This window comes from Botrytis fragariae (genome assembly GCF_013461495.1).
Source record: "Botrytis fragariae strain BVB16 chromosome Unknown tig00000054, whole genome shotgun sequence".
NCBI lineage: Eukaryota > Fungi > Ascomycota > Leotiomycetes > Helotiales > Sclerotiniaceae > Botrytis > Botrytis fragariae.
Genome location: NW_023500993.1, coordinates 2,148,783 through 2,166,008, shown reverse-complemented (window position 1 = coordinate 2,166,008; position 17,226 = coordinate 2,148,783). Strand labels below are relative to the sequence as shown.

At 44.0% G+C, this 17,226-nt stretch overlaps 4 protein-coding genes across 4 annotated transcripts; 1 reads left to right on the top strand and 3 right to left on the bottom strand.

Moving 5' to 3' along the window:
- Positions 1 to 293: 293 nt before the first annotated feature.
- Bfra_005383 (putative mrna processing protein) lies at positions 294 to 1,944 on the bottom strand (the record flags this gene model as incomplete). Its single annotated transcript, XM_037335767.1, has 3 exons — positions 294 to 324; positions 387 to 1,044; positions 1,095 to 1,944. The coding sequence occupies 3 exons, from the start codon at positions 1,942 to 1,944 to the stop codon at positions 294 to 296; spliced, it is 1,539 nt and encodes a 512-aa protein (XP_037192862.1).
- Positions 1,945 to 2,248: 304 nt separating this feature from the next.
- On the top strand, positions 2,249 to 6,320 carry Bfra_005382 (putative pre-mrna-splicing factor rse1 protein; the record flags this gene model as incomplete). Its single annotated transcript, XM_037335766.1, has 4 exons — positions 2,249 to 2,492; positions 2,644 to 4,726; positions 4,921 to 6,205; positions 6,260 to 6,320. The coding sequence occupies 4 exons, from the start codon at positions 2,249 to 2,251 to the stop codon at positions 6,284 to 6,286; spliced, it is 3,639 nt and encodes a 1,212-aa protein (XP_037192861.1). The 3' UTR covers positions 6,287 to 6,320.
- A 137-nt stretch (positions 6,321 to 6,457) lies between these two features.
- Positions 6,458 to 7,503, bottom strand: Bfra_005381 (uncharacterized protein; the record flags this gene model as incomplete). The annotated part of the gene is made up of 2 exons (XM_037335765.1): positions 6,458 to 6,635; positions 6,806 to 7,503. 2 exons carry the CDS (start codon positions 7,501 to 7,503, stop codon positions 6,458 to 6,460), a joined length of 876 nt encoding a protein of 291 aa, XP_037192860.1.
- A 3,642-nt stretch (positions 7,504 to 11,145) lies between these two features.
- Positions 11,146 to 15,634, bottom strand: Bfra_005380 (putative ankyrin repeat protein; the record flags this gene model as incomplete). The annotated part of the gene is made up of 3 exons (XM_037335764.1): positions 11,146 to 11,652; positions 11,703 to 11,884; positions 11,938 to 15,634. 3 exons carry the CDS (start codon positions 15,632 to 15,634, stop codon positions 11,146 to 11,148), a joined length of 4,386 nt encoding a protein of 1,461 aa, XP_037192859.1.
- Between the last annotated feature and the right edge of the window lie 1,592 nt (positions 15,635 to 17,226).

Below are 17,226 nucleotides of genomic sequence, written 5' to 3'. Positions count from 1 at the left end.
GGCTGCGATAAGATAAAGAAAGGGGCGCGTTTGGAGGAGTTCCGGAGTTTTTGTAGATAAACTTGGGACAATGTTATGTCAAAGAGGAATGTTTCATTTGACTTTATTAGCAGGAGATGAGACTTGAAGTCTTTGTGTCATTTAGTACATTCAATAATTCATCATGGTACAGTCAAGATCAATGCGGATAGGATGGGGTTGAATTTATACATCATTGGGAATTAATACACAGCGAACAGTCCGTCTGATACATTGAACATCATATTCGTGACTATGATCTATACCATAGTAAATCAATCCTCTTTGCCCCTTGTGGTTTCGTACCTATAAATCATCAGTATCGAGTCATAGTTGAGTTATTGTCATGGATCAAAGTGAGAACATACCTCTTTCCTCTGAATGCCCAAACACCCCAATTACCGCAACTAACGTCTTGAGGGTCCATATCGTTCAGATCCCATCTCAAACTTCGGAAGCGATTCTCTCCTGGTTCCATCAACATGTCCATTTCCCCACCTACGGTCTTTTTGACCCAATCAATATCTCGATCCATATCGTATTGTGTGTATCCAGTAACCAAGATTGGCACTTTGGTCTCTAACAGTTGTGGGATAGTTTCCGCCCACTCGTGTGAACTGGCTGGATGTCCTAAACCAGGATGGAAAAGCATGAAGCAATCAAAGTAAGGATCATAAGGATAAAAGTGACCGGCTTTGTGAAGGGTGTGATAATATTCCACAAAAGTGCTAATCTTCAAGGAGTTTGTGATACGATCCTCAACAATTGAGCCAAAAGGATTTCCCGGAGTTCTCTCAGGTAAAGGAAATTCAGCATCTCTGTTCGCCATACTTTCGGGTCCAATGAAGATCAAGTGGAATGTAACTCGAGGAAATAGATGTGCTAATTGCACCCAAACTTCTCTTGGTAACGAAGATTCTGCACGAGCTCCTAGAATGAAGATTCTCACTGGTGGCGGGGTTGGTCTAAGATTCTTGATTTCAGATCCACCACCGGTTCGTGCAGGGTGTAGGTTATAACGAAGAGCTGATTTTGTTAGCCAACAGTTCTCTAAGAGATTCGGAGGTCCGACATACCACTCAAACTCTTGAGACCTTCGACGGTCAGTCTTCCACCCTTCTTGATATTGTAAGGACTCAATTCATGCAGCACACTTCCAATAGTAAGAGGGTACGTCAACAACCTAGTTGCTTGTCGTAAACTTCTTTCGTCATTGATGGCCTTAAACTCTCTCGAAAACAATAGAGTATCCCAATTTGTCATGTTAACCATCGCTTCTTCAATCTGATCTCCAGGGTACTCGAATTCTGGAAAGAACCTGCCGGAGCGTAGATCATGATCATCCTCATTTATCTCCCGCAGGGTATCACAAATTTCCAAATGTGCCTCATAGTCATCAGCCCAATGCTCTTCTGAGCATGACACAGGTATTCCGCAATCTGGGCATTCAAAATCGACGTGGGCTGGTGGTAGCGCACCTGTAGTAGATTTCCGTGCTTCGGGGTCGTCTGGATTTGTTGGCAATCGAGTCTGGTGATGATCCGGATGTGGGCAATAGGCGTTCTGCTTCATGAAAGCTGCTCGTCTTCTAATTTCGGGGGATGGCGAATTCGAGAACGAGTGGAAGAGGTTGTTCGGCTTCAAGAGAGCTCGTCCTTCAACCTCTGGAGGCGGGGTTGATTCCAAGCCACTTGGAGTTCTATATTGCGGAGGCTCATTTCTTGCTACCTGCCCTTGCCCAAATGATATCGCTCGACGGCCCAAGTCCTTTTGCGCCAATTGATTCCCGGATGGCAGATTCGAAGAGAGTTTGGTGCTTCTACTATTGCCAGAAGTAATGGTTCTATTGCCCAAGCCGATTGACCTTGGCGTTTTTCTGAGCGCATGTAAGCACTGCCGGCAAGTATATGAAGTTGAAGGACGCATGATTTCAAGCACTGTCAAGCTTCTTAAGAAAAATTGAAGAAGTAAAAGCGCTTTACAAGCTGTGTATGAGAAATTTGATACATGAGGTGATTTCTATGATAAGTGGTCGCGTATTCTTTATTAAAGCGGCATGGATTCTTTTAGCTCGTGAATATTTGTAGATTCAAGAAAACAACCTCGAACACCCAAAGCTTTGCGACAAGCTACTTGTCGGACTCTTACAAATGATACCATCTTTGCATTTTCGCGCAAAGTGAATAATCTTACCTGAAGCTGCGCAGACTTTCTGCGCCGCTGCCCAAACATGGCTACCACATCAAACCAATTCTTGTACAGCTTGACCATCAACCCTCCCACCGCCATCACCCAAGCAATACTCGGACAGTTTGCTGGCACGAAAGAACAGCAGATTGTGACTGCCTCTGGTTCGCGTCTCACTCTCCATAGACCAGATCCATCGCAGGGAAAGATTATCACAGCACTTTCACACGATGTTTTTGGTATAATAAGAGCTATTGCAGCTTTCAGATTGGCTGGTAGCAATAAGGGTAAGTCCTTCATCTCATCCCACTTGAGCTTCACTTAGTGATTTGAAGCATCGATGGCAGCACGAATCATACCGATATGAATAGCCTGTGGGGACGAGTGTTATAGAAACTCGGTCACAATTGAGAGCTAAGCTAAAATAAACAATCGCAGATTATATTATCATCACATCCGATTCTGGCCGTATAACGATCGTCGAGTTCGTCCCCGCACAAAACAAATTCAATCGCCTACATCTCGAGACTTTTGGCAAGTCGGGCGTTCGAAGAGTAGTTCCAGGGCAATACTTGGCTGTGGACCCGAAAGGCAGAGCTTGTTTAACTGCTTCGGTGGAGAAGAACAAGCTTGTATATGTCTTGAATCGCAATTCTCAAGCGGAACTTACTATATCATCCCCCTTGGAAGCCCATAAAGCACAAACTTTAGTGTTCGCATTGGTAGCATTGGATGTGGGATACGCAAATCCGGTGTTTGCGGCTCTCGAGGTTGATTATGGAGAGTCGGATCAGGATCCCACAGGTCAAGCATATGACGAGATTGAGAAACAGCTTGTCTATTACGAACTTGATCTGGGCTTGAATCATGTGGTGAGAAAATGGTCGGAGCCTGTCGATCGAACGGCGAATATACTTTTCCAGGTGCCTGGAGGAACGGATGGACCTAGTGGTGTTTTAGTTTGTGGGGAGGACAATATCACCTACAGGCACTCTAATCAAGAAGCATTCCGCGTTGCTATCCCTCGCCGCCGTGGTGCAACAGAAGATCCACAAAGAAAAAGAAATATTGTAGCAGGAGTTATGCATAAACTTAAGGGTGCTGCAGGAGCTTTCTTCTTCTTACTACAGACAGATGATGGTGATCTTTTCAAAATAACCATTGAGATGGTTGAAGACGATAATGGGCAACCAACTGGCGAAGTCAGACGTCTCAAAATTAAGTACTTTGATACCGTGCCTGTTGCGACAAGTCTCTGTATCCTCAAAAGTGGATTTCTTTTTGTTGCAAGCGAGTTCGGCAACCATCAGTTCTACCAATTTGAGAAGCTTGGTGATGACGATGAAGAAACAGAATTTGTCAGCGATGATTTCCCAACTGGAGCTCATGAATCATACACGCCCATATATTTCCATCCACGACCAGCTGAGAATCTGAGCTTAGTCGAAAGTATCGACTCGATGAATCCATTGATGGACTGTAAAGTTGCCAATCTCACCGACGAGGATGCACCACAAATCTATTCCATTTGTGGTACCGGCGCTCGAAGTACTTTCAGAACCCTGAAACATGGCTTAGAAGTAAGTGAAATCGTCGAATCCGAACTGCCTGGTGTGCCATCTGCAGTCTGGACGACAAAGCTTACTAGAGGTGATACCTATGATGCTTACATTATTCTCTCTTTCTCCAACGGTACTTTGGTTCTCAGCATCGGTGAAACTGTAGAAGAGGTGACTGATACTGGATTTTTGTCATCGGCGCCAACACTAGCTGTACAGCAACTTGGCGAGGATTCTTTAATTCAGGTGCATCCTAAAGGTATTCGACACATTCGCGCCGATCGTCGTGTGAATGAGTGGGCCGCTCCTCAGCATCGTTCTATCGTTGCAGCTACTACAAATGAACGACAAGTTGCTGTAGCTCTAAGTTCTGGAGAGATTGTCTATTTTGAGATGGATTCAGATGGATCTCTCGCTGAGTATGACGAAAAGAAAGAGATGAGCGGTACAGTTACCTGTTTGAGTCTTGGTGAAGTTCCAGAAGGACGTCAAAGAAGTCAATTCTTAGCTGTTGGTTGCGATGACTCAACAGTACGTATTCTGAGTTTGGATCCCGAATCAACACTTGAGAACAAGTCGGTTCAAGCTTTGACTTCTCCTCCAAATGCCCTTTCCATTATGGCTATGTCGGACTCGTCATCTGGCGGCTCAACTCTATACCTTCATATCGGACTTTATTCGGGTGTCTATCTACGGACCGTTTTAGATGAAGTGACTGGAGAGCTTTCTGATACACGAACACGTTTCCTTGGGCCAAAGCCTGTCAAGCTTTTCAGAGTAGCCGTCCAAGGTCAGACTGCAGTGCTTGCACTCAGCTCTAGACCATGGCTCGGATATTCCGATCCCGTCACCAAAGGGTTTATGCTCACCCCACTGGACTATCCAGCTTTGGAATGGGGCTGGAATTTCAGTAGTGAGCAGTGTACTGAAGGAATGGTGGGAATTCAAGGACAAAATCTAAGGTACGTTCATACAATTGTTATATTTTCAAAAGCACCATATACTATGATGATTTTCTTATCGTTAAACTTCTTATGTCGTCCATGACTATGAGGATGTAACATTATAATTCCAATTGTTCCTTCTGAAATATCTAATCCCACTCAATTATTCAAAATTTTACACTTATTTTGGAGCAATGGCTAATTCACCATAGAATATTCTCTATCGAGAAGCTCACCGACAACCTTTTGCAAGAATCCATCCCTCTAACTTATACTCCTCGTCGTTTCGTCCGGCACCCCGAACATCCTTGTTTCTATGTCATTGAAGCAGACAATAACATACTTTCTCCAGCCACCAAGCAGAAGTTACTCGAGGATCCTTCTGTTACAAATGGTGATGCCACAGTACTTCCCCCTGAGGAGTTTGGTTACCCAAGAGGAACAAACCACTGGGCGTCTTGCATCTCTGTCGTCGATCCTGTGACCGAAAAGAAAGTTTTGTCTACAATTCACCTCGAGGACAATGAATGTGCAGTCAGCATCGCTGTTGTTGCTTTCGCTAGTCAAGAAGATGAAACATTCTTATGTGTCGGAACTGGTAAAGATTTGGTGGTTAGCCCAAGATCGTTCTCTGCAGGGTTTATTCACGTGTACCGCTTCCATGAAGACGGCAAAGAGCTCGAATTCATACACAAAACGAAAGTTGAGGAACCACCTATGGCACTGCTTGCTTTCCAAGGTAGACTGTTGGCTGGAGTCGGAAAAGATCTACGTATTTACGACCTTGGAATGCGACAACTCTTACGAAAAGCACAGTCTGAAGTTGCGCCTAATATGATTGTTGGATTACAAACCCAAGGCAGTCGTATCATTGTCAGTGATGTCCAAGAGAGTATCACCATGGTCGTGTACAAATTCCAAGAGAATAGACTCATTCCATTCGTGGATGATACTATCGCAAGGTGGACATCGTGTACTACCATGGTAGATTATGAGACTGTAGCAGGAGGGGACAAATTCGGCAACCTTTGGCTTCTTCGTTGCCCCGCTAAAGCCAGTGAAGAAGCGGATGAAGAAGGCTCTGGTGCTCATCTTCTACACGAACGTCAATATCTGGCTGGAGCCCCTCATCGATTAACATTGATGGCGCATAACTTTTCCCAGGACATTCCTATGAGCATTCAAAAGACAAACCTCGTTGCCGGAGGTAGAGATTGCTTACTGTGGAGTGGTCTTCAAGGCACACTTGGTATCTTGATACCATTTGTCAGTCGAGAAGACGTAGATTTTTTCCAGACATTGGAACAACATCTGAGATCAGAAGACCCGCCTTTGGCTGGAAGAGATCACTTAATATACCGAAGTTATTATGTGCCAGTAAAGGGCGTCATTGATGGAGATTTATGCGAAAGATATACCCTCTTGCCAACGGACAAGAAACAAATGATTGCAGGAGAGTTGGACCGCTCGGTTAGGGAGATTGAGAGAAAAATTTCGGTAATTACCCCTATTCATCTTTCATGGATATCACGAGGCTAACAATAGTTCTAGGATATTCGGACACGATCGGCATATTGATTTGGCGTAATTTGGGACAGGGGGCTTGTACCAGACGGCGCTGTATATTTTATAAGGTGCTTGATGTGCACTGTATCATGAACTCCATCCATCTCATGATGTTATGTTAAAATACAAAAATAAAGAGGAATCTAAAACACGCAATTAGACAGCAATGTACGGGCGAAAATCTCATGATCTCTGTCCTGTGAATCTTCTCTTCGCAACATCATATCTCGACTTCCCTTTTCCTTTCCCTTTATCCGATATAGGATTTTCTTTCTCCCATCTCTCGTCATCTTTGTATATTCCCATTGCGAGCTCTAGGTCGTAGTTCGCTTGTTCGAGGTATAGGACTGCAATGTCGTATCTAACGGGACATTCAATGTTAGCCTTCGATCGGTCTAATGTATTCAACCCTTTCTATTGAAACTCCTACACTCGAGAGGCTTTGAATCTTGTGTCCCTCCAAACTTTACCGGTGGCCCTTCTCTCTTTCTCCATTTCCCATTCCGCAAATAATATAAAACACAAACTCACTCAGAAACTTTACACCCAACCATGAATCTTCTCACGCAACTCTTCCTCCTCTCTTCTTCCTCCCCTTCCACAGGCCGCGGGCTCAAACTCACTCCCCCTTTATACCATTCCCCAGGTATCAATATTGTTTTTCTGGCAAGAAGGAGGTGATCACTTGTTATACCATTTTTCTTTCGCAACACATCAATTGGTACACCGTAGCGAAAGGATAGAGAAGTCATGGAATCGGTGGCGTGCGAGAGGAAGTGGAGGGTATCTTCAGATTGTGGTTCGTTTCTCGACTGTGACTGAGTTTGGGCTTCTGATTTTGAGTCTAGAGTGTGAGAGTAAGTAGGAGGGGAAGCTCGTGAATTCGATTCGGAAGAATGAAGGGATTCGTAGGAGGGTGGTTGTTCCGACGGCGTGGAAGCTGCTACTGTATTATCCACCGCTTCTGCACTCCTAACCTGACAGAAAGGACAGTAACTCCCGAATCTCTCATTGCCCTCTATACATTCCCCGCAGATAATGCGTCCGCAGCATGATAACCTTCTATTTTCTCTGCTACTTCTCCTTTCTTTCTCATTCCAATGTGTGTCTTCTGCTTCCTTCTTTATATCATATGCCGGGCTCTTCTCTGAGAAGACCACCCCTTCTTTCATTTTCTCATTAAAATTTGAATCACTTCTCGTCGATTGGAGGGAAGAATTGCTTTCCATCGTAGATGCCGAGTAAGAAGGTAGGCCGTTCCTCCCTTCATTCCTCTCTATCTGCACAAGTAGACGCGCACAAGTGCAGCAAGATTCCTGATTCGTTTTATTCATTCTTCTCAACTGTATGATATTAAGTATGCGTAAGAAAGACTTCAGTAAACAGAGACACAAACGAAGGAAAGCTCTAATGTTGATTGATTTGTATGATTTGTTTTATTGTACAAGTAATGGTACCTACTGATAGTGCTGATAGCTGACTATTTGCCCCTCGCTTCATACGGAAGGCGGGGTGATCTTCATGTGACGTAGCGCTATATGTTTTCTTATCGGAATGCACAATCGACATCTACCGACCTCCTCTCCAATTCTTCTTACACGTTCAACTTCATTCCTCTTTTTTGTAACAACTAGAACATTCAAAACTTTTCTAATCATATCATATCATATTATTTCTAATTTCTCCTACTCGATATCGATACTTTTACAACATGTCAAGTATCCAGTCCGTCATGACTATCTCCTACCTACCTTGGAATCCTCAGAATACCCATAATCAGTATCGGCATTCCATCATCTGAACGTTCAAACTGTTGCGGCCCTCTCAGCGTCCCCATCAATTTCTTTAGTCAACAAACCTTCGTCCAGCTTTTCTTTGGGCGATTTAAAAAGGGAGTTGGCATGTACATATATTTAGATCCAGCACTCCGATCTATTCCATGCCTTCTCAGATCAACTATCGTAATCGGAAATATCAAATTACAAACCGACAATATCTCACACGCAAACTCATGACTCCCCAGGTCCTTATATCTCGTATTGAACTCTAGACACCCCTTCCCATCCACTTTGGGTAGTAAATGGCGGGAGCCATCCCTTTGCATAGGTTTCATCTCGCAGATATATTTGATCTTACGCTCTTCAACCACTAATGACCCTCCAGAGCGTACCCATATTCAATTTATCCCCGCCAGGAGAAGATGTCTGCGAAAAATGTGCGTCTACTTGCTGCAGATGATTCCCTTCAGGTACGCATAATCTATCGCTATTATAACAGCCATCGGATGAACTCAGGCTACTGAAATAGTTAACTATCTATTCTTGCTTTAGGTTTCCCGTATCATTGTACATATGCAGTAGCAACACGCGGAACTTACTTTTGATCTTCTGTCATCTCCTCTTTGGCTGACATCTCATTTTCTGTCTCTGTCATCGCTTTTATATCTTCTGAGCGTCTTCGCAATCGATTTTTCTCCCTCATCAATTGCACATATTCCTCTATTATACTGTAAATTTTCTCCTGGATACCTTTAAGTTCATTATGAATCTTAAGACTTTCGTCCAGATAACCTATTTCTAATAGATGCTGGCCATCCTTACTCGCTACCTTTATTCCCGTTAATCTCTCAACTGGACTGCGATCTCGAATACTCTGGCTGTTTCATATCTTAGGGCCCTGCGTCATAGTCGACTGTTGCCTGCAGCTGTTCTCATTTTCATCCAATGATTTAACGGACGCAAATTCCGAAGGAAGCCGTCCCATAAAGGTTTGATTCACAGGAAAGACTTCACTTCGAATGGGTAGTTGAGTGTAGACTGGTGATCGAGTGTCAATCAGCAAGATTGGTGGCAGTATGCATGAGCCTGTCGGGCCTTCCAGGAGACTTTTAATTGAGGGCAGTTTGATGGCATCTTTCAAAGAAGGGGACTTCATTTCCGAACGGATTTGGCTTGCCAAAAAGGATAGTATCTTTACTAAGTATGTATTGTTTTCAGTGTGTTTAAAATGTAATCGAGTAGACTGTTAGTATTTTAGTTTTACCATGTAGCTTCTACGCTTCTTACCCATCTTATAAGCTCCAAATAGCCACCAACTCGAAAAGTTACCATCCCCTTCATCTTACCTACCACGAAACGAAGAAGGAGCCACCAGTTACGAAAACCACTCGCCAATGATCTGAAAACTCCTCGTCATATTTTACAAACAATAAGCAGTAGAGCGTTGGTTCTAGTGCATGGAGTCTGAAACACAAGTTGCAGCAGCATAGGGTGATGGTGAGATGATGGTATTCTCAGAACGAGTATGAGTATAATTTAAATCAATCACTTGGGAGGAGGGGAGGGAACATGCGGCCTTCTACAGTTGGTAACTTTTACACAATGGATAAGTAGATCTGGAATTTAAATCTTGGATTCTATAGACCAAACGCCCCTCTGTAATGCTAATCGTACACTTGCATCTTTACCCTTACCCCATTTTTGCTACACTTACAACTTTACCTTCATCACTCCTCATCGATCATCCAACATTTCCTCCCGCCACCTTCACTCTGCTCTTCTTATACACTTGCTCTTTTCATGTTCTTAATCTTTTCATGCACCTACTCCTCTTCTACCCCTATCACTATCCCTCTTCCTTTTTCGAATCCTCTCTCCCAATCCAAAGAAACCGCTCTAACTTTCAAGTTTCAACTTCCTACCTACCCTCCACTTCACTTTACTCCACCTCACTTCAACTACAATCATCTCACAATCTAGTATACCTAATTATTTATATACACAGTATCACAACACATCCACGTCCACCCATTCAAGCACTCAAGCACTCAAGCAAAGTCAGTCTAGTCTAACCCAATATTCCTGCAGTAATACTATATTCTCTAACACCTACTGATTCTACTCATTTTCTTGTTCATATAGCTTCATATTCATCATCTATTCTTCCAATGTTCGCTTCTCAGCTATCTAGCTATCTAGCCACTCAAACAAGTCATTGCAATCTTGCTACAGCACCTATCTACCTATCTAGTAATAGTAACGATACAATGTAATCATGAAAGTGCTATTCTGATATTTTAAACATTTCAATATTTCATGCGAAAGTTTGCATAAGCACCTACCTATCTACTACCTAGTCGTAGTAATCCAAATAGTTAAACAAAACCCCAAACTTATCTTTCGATGCAAGTGCGTCTTTGGGAGTATATATATGGACAGTGTCTCTCTCCTTGTAACTGTACCATCAAATATCTAGATTGCAGAAGACTTCGCCTTCGAAGTTTGCGCGAAATTACTTGTTGATCAATACATACCTAGTGGTAAGCAAAAACTCTTCTACAACTTCATCTCCCGCAATCTAGAAAGTTCGACATTGCGATAATCAAAGCTCATGAAAGAATCTTTTTAGATGGAGTTATGTAACTTTTTTCATTACTATCTATACATGACATTTGCCCTCACACGCGTCAAGTATCTTTGCCGGCCAACGTGTTTAGCTCTTCTGCCTCCCCAGTCCCCCCTTCCAATGAGAAGTCGGGGATGTCTTTATCCTAAAGACATCATGACGAGTATGTTTGAATCGTTCCTTTCGTTCTCACATCGTTTGGATGCATGAGTGGGATTGGATTTGGAATCGGATTAGGACCGGGTATGAAGGGTGTTCACTTCATCTGGTCTCTCGATAGTTTGAGATTCGAATCTGTATATGTACAGTGTTATGTTCCGCTGGAGAAAATATGACGTGATGTTTCTTTTCCCAGAAAAGAATATCTACAGACTTCCCCATCCTGGGAATAAACTTCCTATACAATGATTATATAACAAGTACGACGGAATGTATGTTAGTGCACCTCTTGTATCAGTGATAATTCCTCAATCCAATATATCGACTTCTTGCATTACGGTTCCGTTAGAAAGAGGAAAAGTTCCGTTTGAAAGATCGGTGCTTTGGCTGATTGTGATTGGGCCCGAAATAGATTGTTGAACCAGACCATCTTCGTTTAGCGATTTAGATCGATCGGAGTGTGGTGGGGTGATACCATCATGTTCATCACGTTCGCGCTGTTCCCAAAGCATTTGCGTTCTGGCTAAAGCCAATGCAAGCAATTCCTTCTCGTTTGAATTTTCTCGTCTTGATACTTTGGGCTCTGGGAAAGGATTCGTGCTTGTTTTAGTTTCGATTTTCGTATGTGTGACTAAGGTTCCACTGATGTAGATTTGGGGCTCAGGCCAAAATGGTTGGCTTGGATCATGATCTGAGTCTTGCTCATATCTGTTGACCGGAGTGGCGCCTAAGGGGACAAGTTCTTGGTATTCGATAGCTATTTGACTATCTCGTAGGTGAGGAAAATTAGGCACCACATACATGAACTCCGATACCTACAATGATGTGAGCAAGCTAACCATTTTCAGAAATGCAGGACACGTACCTTTACGAAGAAAAGATCGAGCCCAAGGAACAGAGGCTTAGCGTCTTCTGCCAGGTGCGCACGTTCATCGGAAGGAATGAGTATATTTGGCTTGAAAGGATCACGAGAATATTTTGCGTGTGCACGGGGCCATATAGCTTCCTTGGCATCCAACTCTAATGGAATACGTTCCCATGCCGTATCTATCACAGCAAGTCAATACAATTTCTTTAGTTGTTCACTTCCCTGTACTCACATCTTGACAACTCGAGGTCTTTCTCTCCCAGCAATAATGCAACATCAGTGTTCAGCATCCACTGCTCTCGCGCAGTGGGGCTGCCTATTGCTTCTGGTTTAATGGTATCATATCGATATCCTTGTATGATTCGGAATTTGGACAAAGAAGCAATTTTGAGTGTCTCAGCTTGTGGGAGTTGATCAAACACTCGAAGTAGAAGTGGAAGTTTTGATAGTCTTTGTTCTTCCCTTTCTCGCGCCTGTCTCGCTTTCTCAGACCGTTCTCGCTCTTGCGCAGCGGCCCGGTTTTGTTCCAATTTCTCCCGCTCTATCCTTTTCTGATCGTCGTATATTCGCCTTTGTTCTGCCTTGTCGCGTTCTTCCTGGGCATGTCGTGATTTTCGGTCCTCTTCTTCCTGTGCTCGCTTAGCAGCTTCCTCGATGGCTAGTTTCTCCTGAGCCTCTTCGGCTTCTCGAGCTTCTTTCTCCCGTGCTTCTCTCTCCTTTGCTTCTTTCTCTGCTGCTTCCCTTGTTTCCTTCTCTTTTACTTCCCTTGCTTCCTTCTCCTTTGCTTCTCGGGCTTCTTCCACTGCTTTGGCTTCACGAGCCTCTTTGGCCTGCTGCTTGGCTTCTCGAGCTTCCCGGGCCAATTTCACCTGCTTCTTGCGTTCTAGATCGATCAGGTTTAAGGGCTCTGGTCTTTTGGCTTCTTGGACTTCCTCGTTCTCTTTGTTGAAACATGTCTCATTTTCCCCAGTGGGTTTGGACGAAAATCTTGATGTGTTCTCCTTGGTAATTTTTAAAGCTGATTTGTCTTGAGATGTTGTATCAAGATTGGATGCTGGCTGGTCAGTACACGAATTTGATGTATTTTGATCTGTGATAACATGCTTTGAAAGTCCTTCTACTTTCTGGCGCTTGGATGGAGCACCATCAGTCTCCGTGGGAACTATTGTATCAAGGGTACCTGTGCGAGGTGGCGTTGTGCTCTGGCGTTGTCGTTTTATCGGACTCTTATCATTACGAATAGAAGCTAGACGGTCTTTAGAATTATCTCGTTTTGTACCTTTAGCCTTGTCATGCTTTTCGCTTTTATCCGAAGCCATTTCGACAATCGAAGGTTTTGAGACCTGGTCTTCATTTGCGGGTTCGGTTGTTTGCGCAATGATTGTGGTTTTCTGTTTGCCATCTTTCCTCTTCGTCTCTTCTACCTGGTCTCGATCTTGGACAGATACGGTAGAAATATTTGATGCAATACTTCCACGCCCTTGTCTATCCCGCTCCCCTCTCAAGTCCTTACCAGAGACAAGCTTACGTCGTGGTTTCGGAGGCTCATTTTCAGAAGACATCACCGCAGCATCAGCTTCTGTAACCTTTGGAGCTTGCGATTTTTTCTTAGGAGGACCTAAAGGAGTGCTTTCTGTGTCTGAAGTCGGATGCGAAGCGTTGCTTTCCTCTTTTCTTGGACGACCAGGGCCTCTTCTTGCCTGGTTCTGTGTGATAAGGCTCGGATGAACGGAGTCGCTGCTTGGGCGACGTGACAATCCTACTTCTAAACTCCTCATCGATTTTGAAGGACTCCTCTTCCGTGATGGTGAAGATCGATCACGGGTAGTCCTTACTGGCCTTCTAGAATCGCGGCCGCGATCAGAGTCTCGATGAAGTTTGGGGGAGCGAGATTTGGAGGGCGAAGTTTTGACTGGCTTCAAATATGCGTTGAAAGCATCTTTGAGTGTTTCAACGACTGATTCATAGTTGGGACTGCCCCTCTCTCTTTCCTGGGCATGTTCATAGTAAGTCTTATCCTTCAAGCGCCTGGTCGGGTCGAAGTCTCCTGAAAGCAAGCACTTAACCACGTCAATATGGCCTTTATGAATAGCACAAAGCATTGGTGTGGACCATCGAAATTCTACGCCTCTTAAAGGCTCAGGATCGCAGTCATAATTACCCAGGCCAAGTAGTAGGTCGACAGCAAATTTATCGCCAGCTTTTGCTGCGATCAGAAGAGATGTTGGATCCTTCCCCTTCTTTTGATTGACGTCTAGCCAGTTATAGATGTTTGGGTGGTCGCCGTTTCGACATGCTTCTCGAAGCATTTCAGCATTATTGTGGTCTCGATATAAATCTCGGTGTGTAGTTCTATACGATCGTGCTCGCAGGCCGTTCGATGTACCAGGATGCTCAGAGGTAGGGCTATGATGAGGACTATTTCTTGAATAGGATTCATGATCTGCATTTTCTCCCGTCGTTTGTTCGCCCAGGACAGTATCTTCATGGTACTTAGACTTGGCATCTTCAATAAGCTGCTGCATCTCTTTCCTCGTTTTCCTGGTATTTTCCTCGTCCTCAGAAACACTAACATAAGCTGCTGCTAGATCACTAGGCTCGTCACCTCCAGCCTTCTTTGCCTTACGTGGGTCGGCACCATACTCTAAAAGGAGTCTCACAACTTCAACATGACCATTGTCAATGGCATCATGAAGTGGTGTGTCGCCAAGGTCATTGACTACATCAACATTACAATCCTTGCTTAAGAGGAATTCGACAATTTTATCGTAGCCTACAAGACTTGCGCCATGTAGTGGCGTATTCAACGCATTGTCTGCTTGATTTAGGTCTTCAGGGTGCTTGTTGAATTCCTCCATCACTCCTGCGAGATTGTTCTTACGAACAAACTGGAATAACATGGTTGCGCCAGAACTATCGAGGTGTTTCTTCTTCTTTTGGGGGACAGTGACTGGCGTAGCAAGATCTCTGATGGTAGAAGCTGTGCGTTGCCGGGGTCGAGAGCTACGAGGGTGTGAGCGCCCGCTAGCAGAAGAGTCATCAGATTGGTACTCGGTAGATAGAAGAGGAGGCGGTATTCGTCCTTTACGGTGGCCTGAATTGTGGATCGACTTCGAGGGAAACTGAGTAGAGTGACCGCGTTTGTGAGAACGTCCGTGGTGGGGAGACTCTGATCGTTCCTTCCTGACACCTAAAGTATCCTCCATGCTAATGTTCAGTGAGGGGATGTTTCCTTTCCTTTGCATATTATTCAAGGCAGAATTTCGAAGTCGCTCTAATTTCCGATCTTCCTGGTCGACATGATCTTCGTCTGAGTCCGATGGGTTCTGTTTATTCCGCGGAAAAGCTCTTTCAACAGGTGTAGCCTTTTCGACGCTGTCTAAATTCGATAATGGTGGCGACGATGGTTCGTCAGATCTCAATTCTGGCGCAGTAGATTTTGGAAGAGATGAATGCCGTTTGTTTTGTAGATTGGATAATCTCCCATTGCCAGACTGAGATTTACTTGGCTCAGAAGGATCGATCTTAAGACGCTTGCGCCTTCCTAGATGATTTTCGTTATGAGAAAGTACTTCCAGGGATAACGTTTCGCGTTTCCTAGACTCGGACGGCTTTCGAATATCTTCCTCATCACTATTGTCCTCATGCTTGATCGATTTTCGAGTTTTGGAGGGTGAGTGGCCATTTTTGCCTTCCAGGACGATTGTTTCTGCTTCTGAATCACTCTTCACATCGACATCCTCAGGGGGTGCATCGGGCATATCCACATCCCTCGAAGTCTCGGAATCAGTCACAGTCTCTTGTCTGCCGGAAAGCGTCGGACTTTTGATGATATTTGTGGCGTTGTTGACTTTGTCTTCTCGATCAATAAGGCTGGTGGTCGAGTCACCATGTTTTGTGGCCGCTCCCTCACGATTGTGAGTGCCCATAACATCTAGACTATGTTTCGCTGTATCCTGCGGATCATCCTGGCTTATATTATGAGTAGACACTTTGATTGTGAATGGTTTTCGGGACAAGGAGGAGCATCCGAGTCCTTCAAACTGATAGATATATTAGTTAGATGCGCCGGTTGAATTGGTTTGTTGCAGTTGGAAACCCGAATGGCGAACGGATTATATCATTAAATTCGTAATGTAATCGTGGATCGTGAAAATCTTGAATTGGAAGTAAGTGAGAAAGTATGTGTACGGATAAGTGTAAATTTTGAGGATTGGTTGGAGAAGAATTGTACCCAAGGAGCTAAGTAGTATTTGGGTGTGGTTTTGTTAAATGGGAGGAATCGAGTTACCAGATAGAATTGAATTACTTCCACTTACGCTTAGTCAGGAGAAGCGCTAGACTAGGTATACGGAATACGGAACCCCACTCAGGCACTAAGCACAAAACACTGAATAAGGAACTTTCATGAACGAGCTTGTCCTGTCTTATCCTGCCTCTTCTGTCCGTCCTGTCTATCGTGTCTATCATAGGACAATACGCATTGTCCTAAATTGTTCCATGACAACTGGACAACAATCGAACGAGGCTCGAGGCAAAACACAGCAAAACACAGCAAAACAAAGCAAAAATTACACAGGTCGCTATACTCGATTCATGAATGGCTACCTACCGCGGTATGGATGTATGGATGCATGGCTGGATGGATGGTAAATAGCCAGCCATACACTTGACACTTGTTCCTCAAATCCCCTTTTCAATGCGTAAGGTACGAGGTAGGGAGATAACTCATCATACCCACCGTCTCCATCTCGAATCCAGAATCATACAGCACACGAGAGAAAGAGAAAAGGATCTGTGTACGGCGAAGCTTACAGAACAATTACCTTTGCAACAAATCTGCCGGTGCGGAGTAGAGGGATCTATTTATATCATACAGGATGTTGCCACAGAGGCTACTTTCGCTTCAGATAGGTGAACGTAGACGTGAACTTAGATTGACAGTACTGAAGTCTACTGAAGTACAATTGAGGTCTAATTCAAACTACAGTATCATCGCAATCTTATCTACAAAGGACTCCTCCGTACAGTACAATGTAGAGAAAGAAGGCCTATGCCATTATTCCAACCAAACAAAGGAGTACAACGCATCAACTGACCTACTTTTCTTTTTTTCTTAGCTTGTATCAGATCATCCCGAGGTCCTACCTAAACTCTTCCTAGAGAGTCCTAACTCCTAATAAGTTCTAACGAACACTTCTTCAAAACTCAAAGTGCTTGTATGGATATCACTTAGCGAGCCTAGAGCCTAGGTCGTAGATAGGAACTTGGAAGTGAGCGATAAAATCTTCGAGGATTTGGACGTCAGAAAGTCTACCGTATTCGCCTTTACGTACTATCTGCCTTGGCTCCTTGGCTCCTTGTTATTAGTGCTTTATTGGTGCTTTATCATTGCTTTACGTTCTGACAGTTAAAAATAAATCTATCAATGGCCCTCTTTTTTCTCTACAATCTAGACTTGGCTTCGTCAGCACGTGATCAAAGTATGATTTCTAGAAGGTGAGCACGTGAAGATAACCCG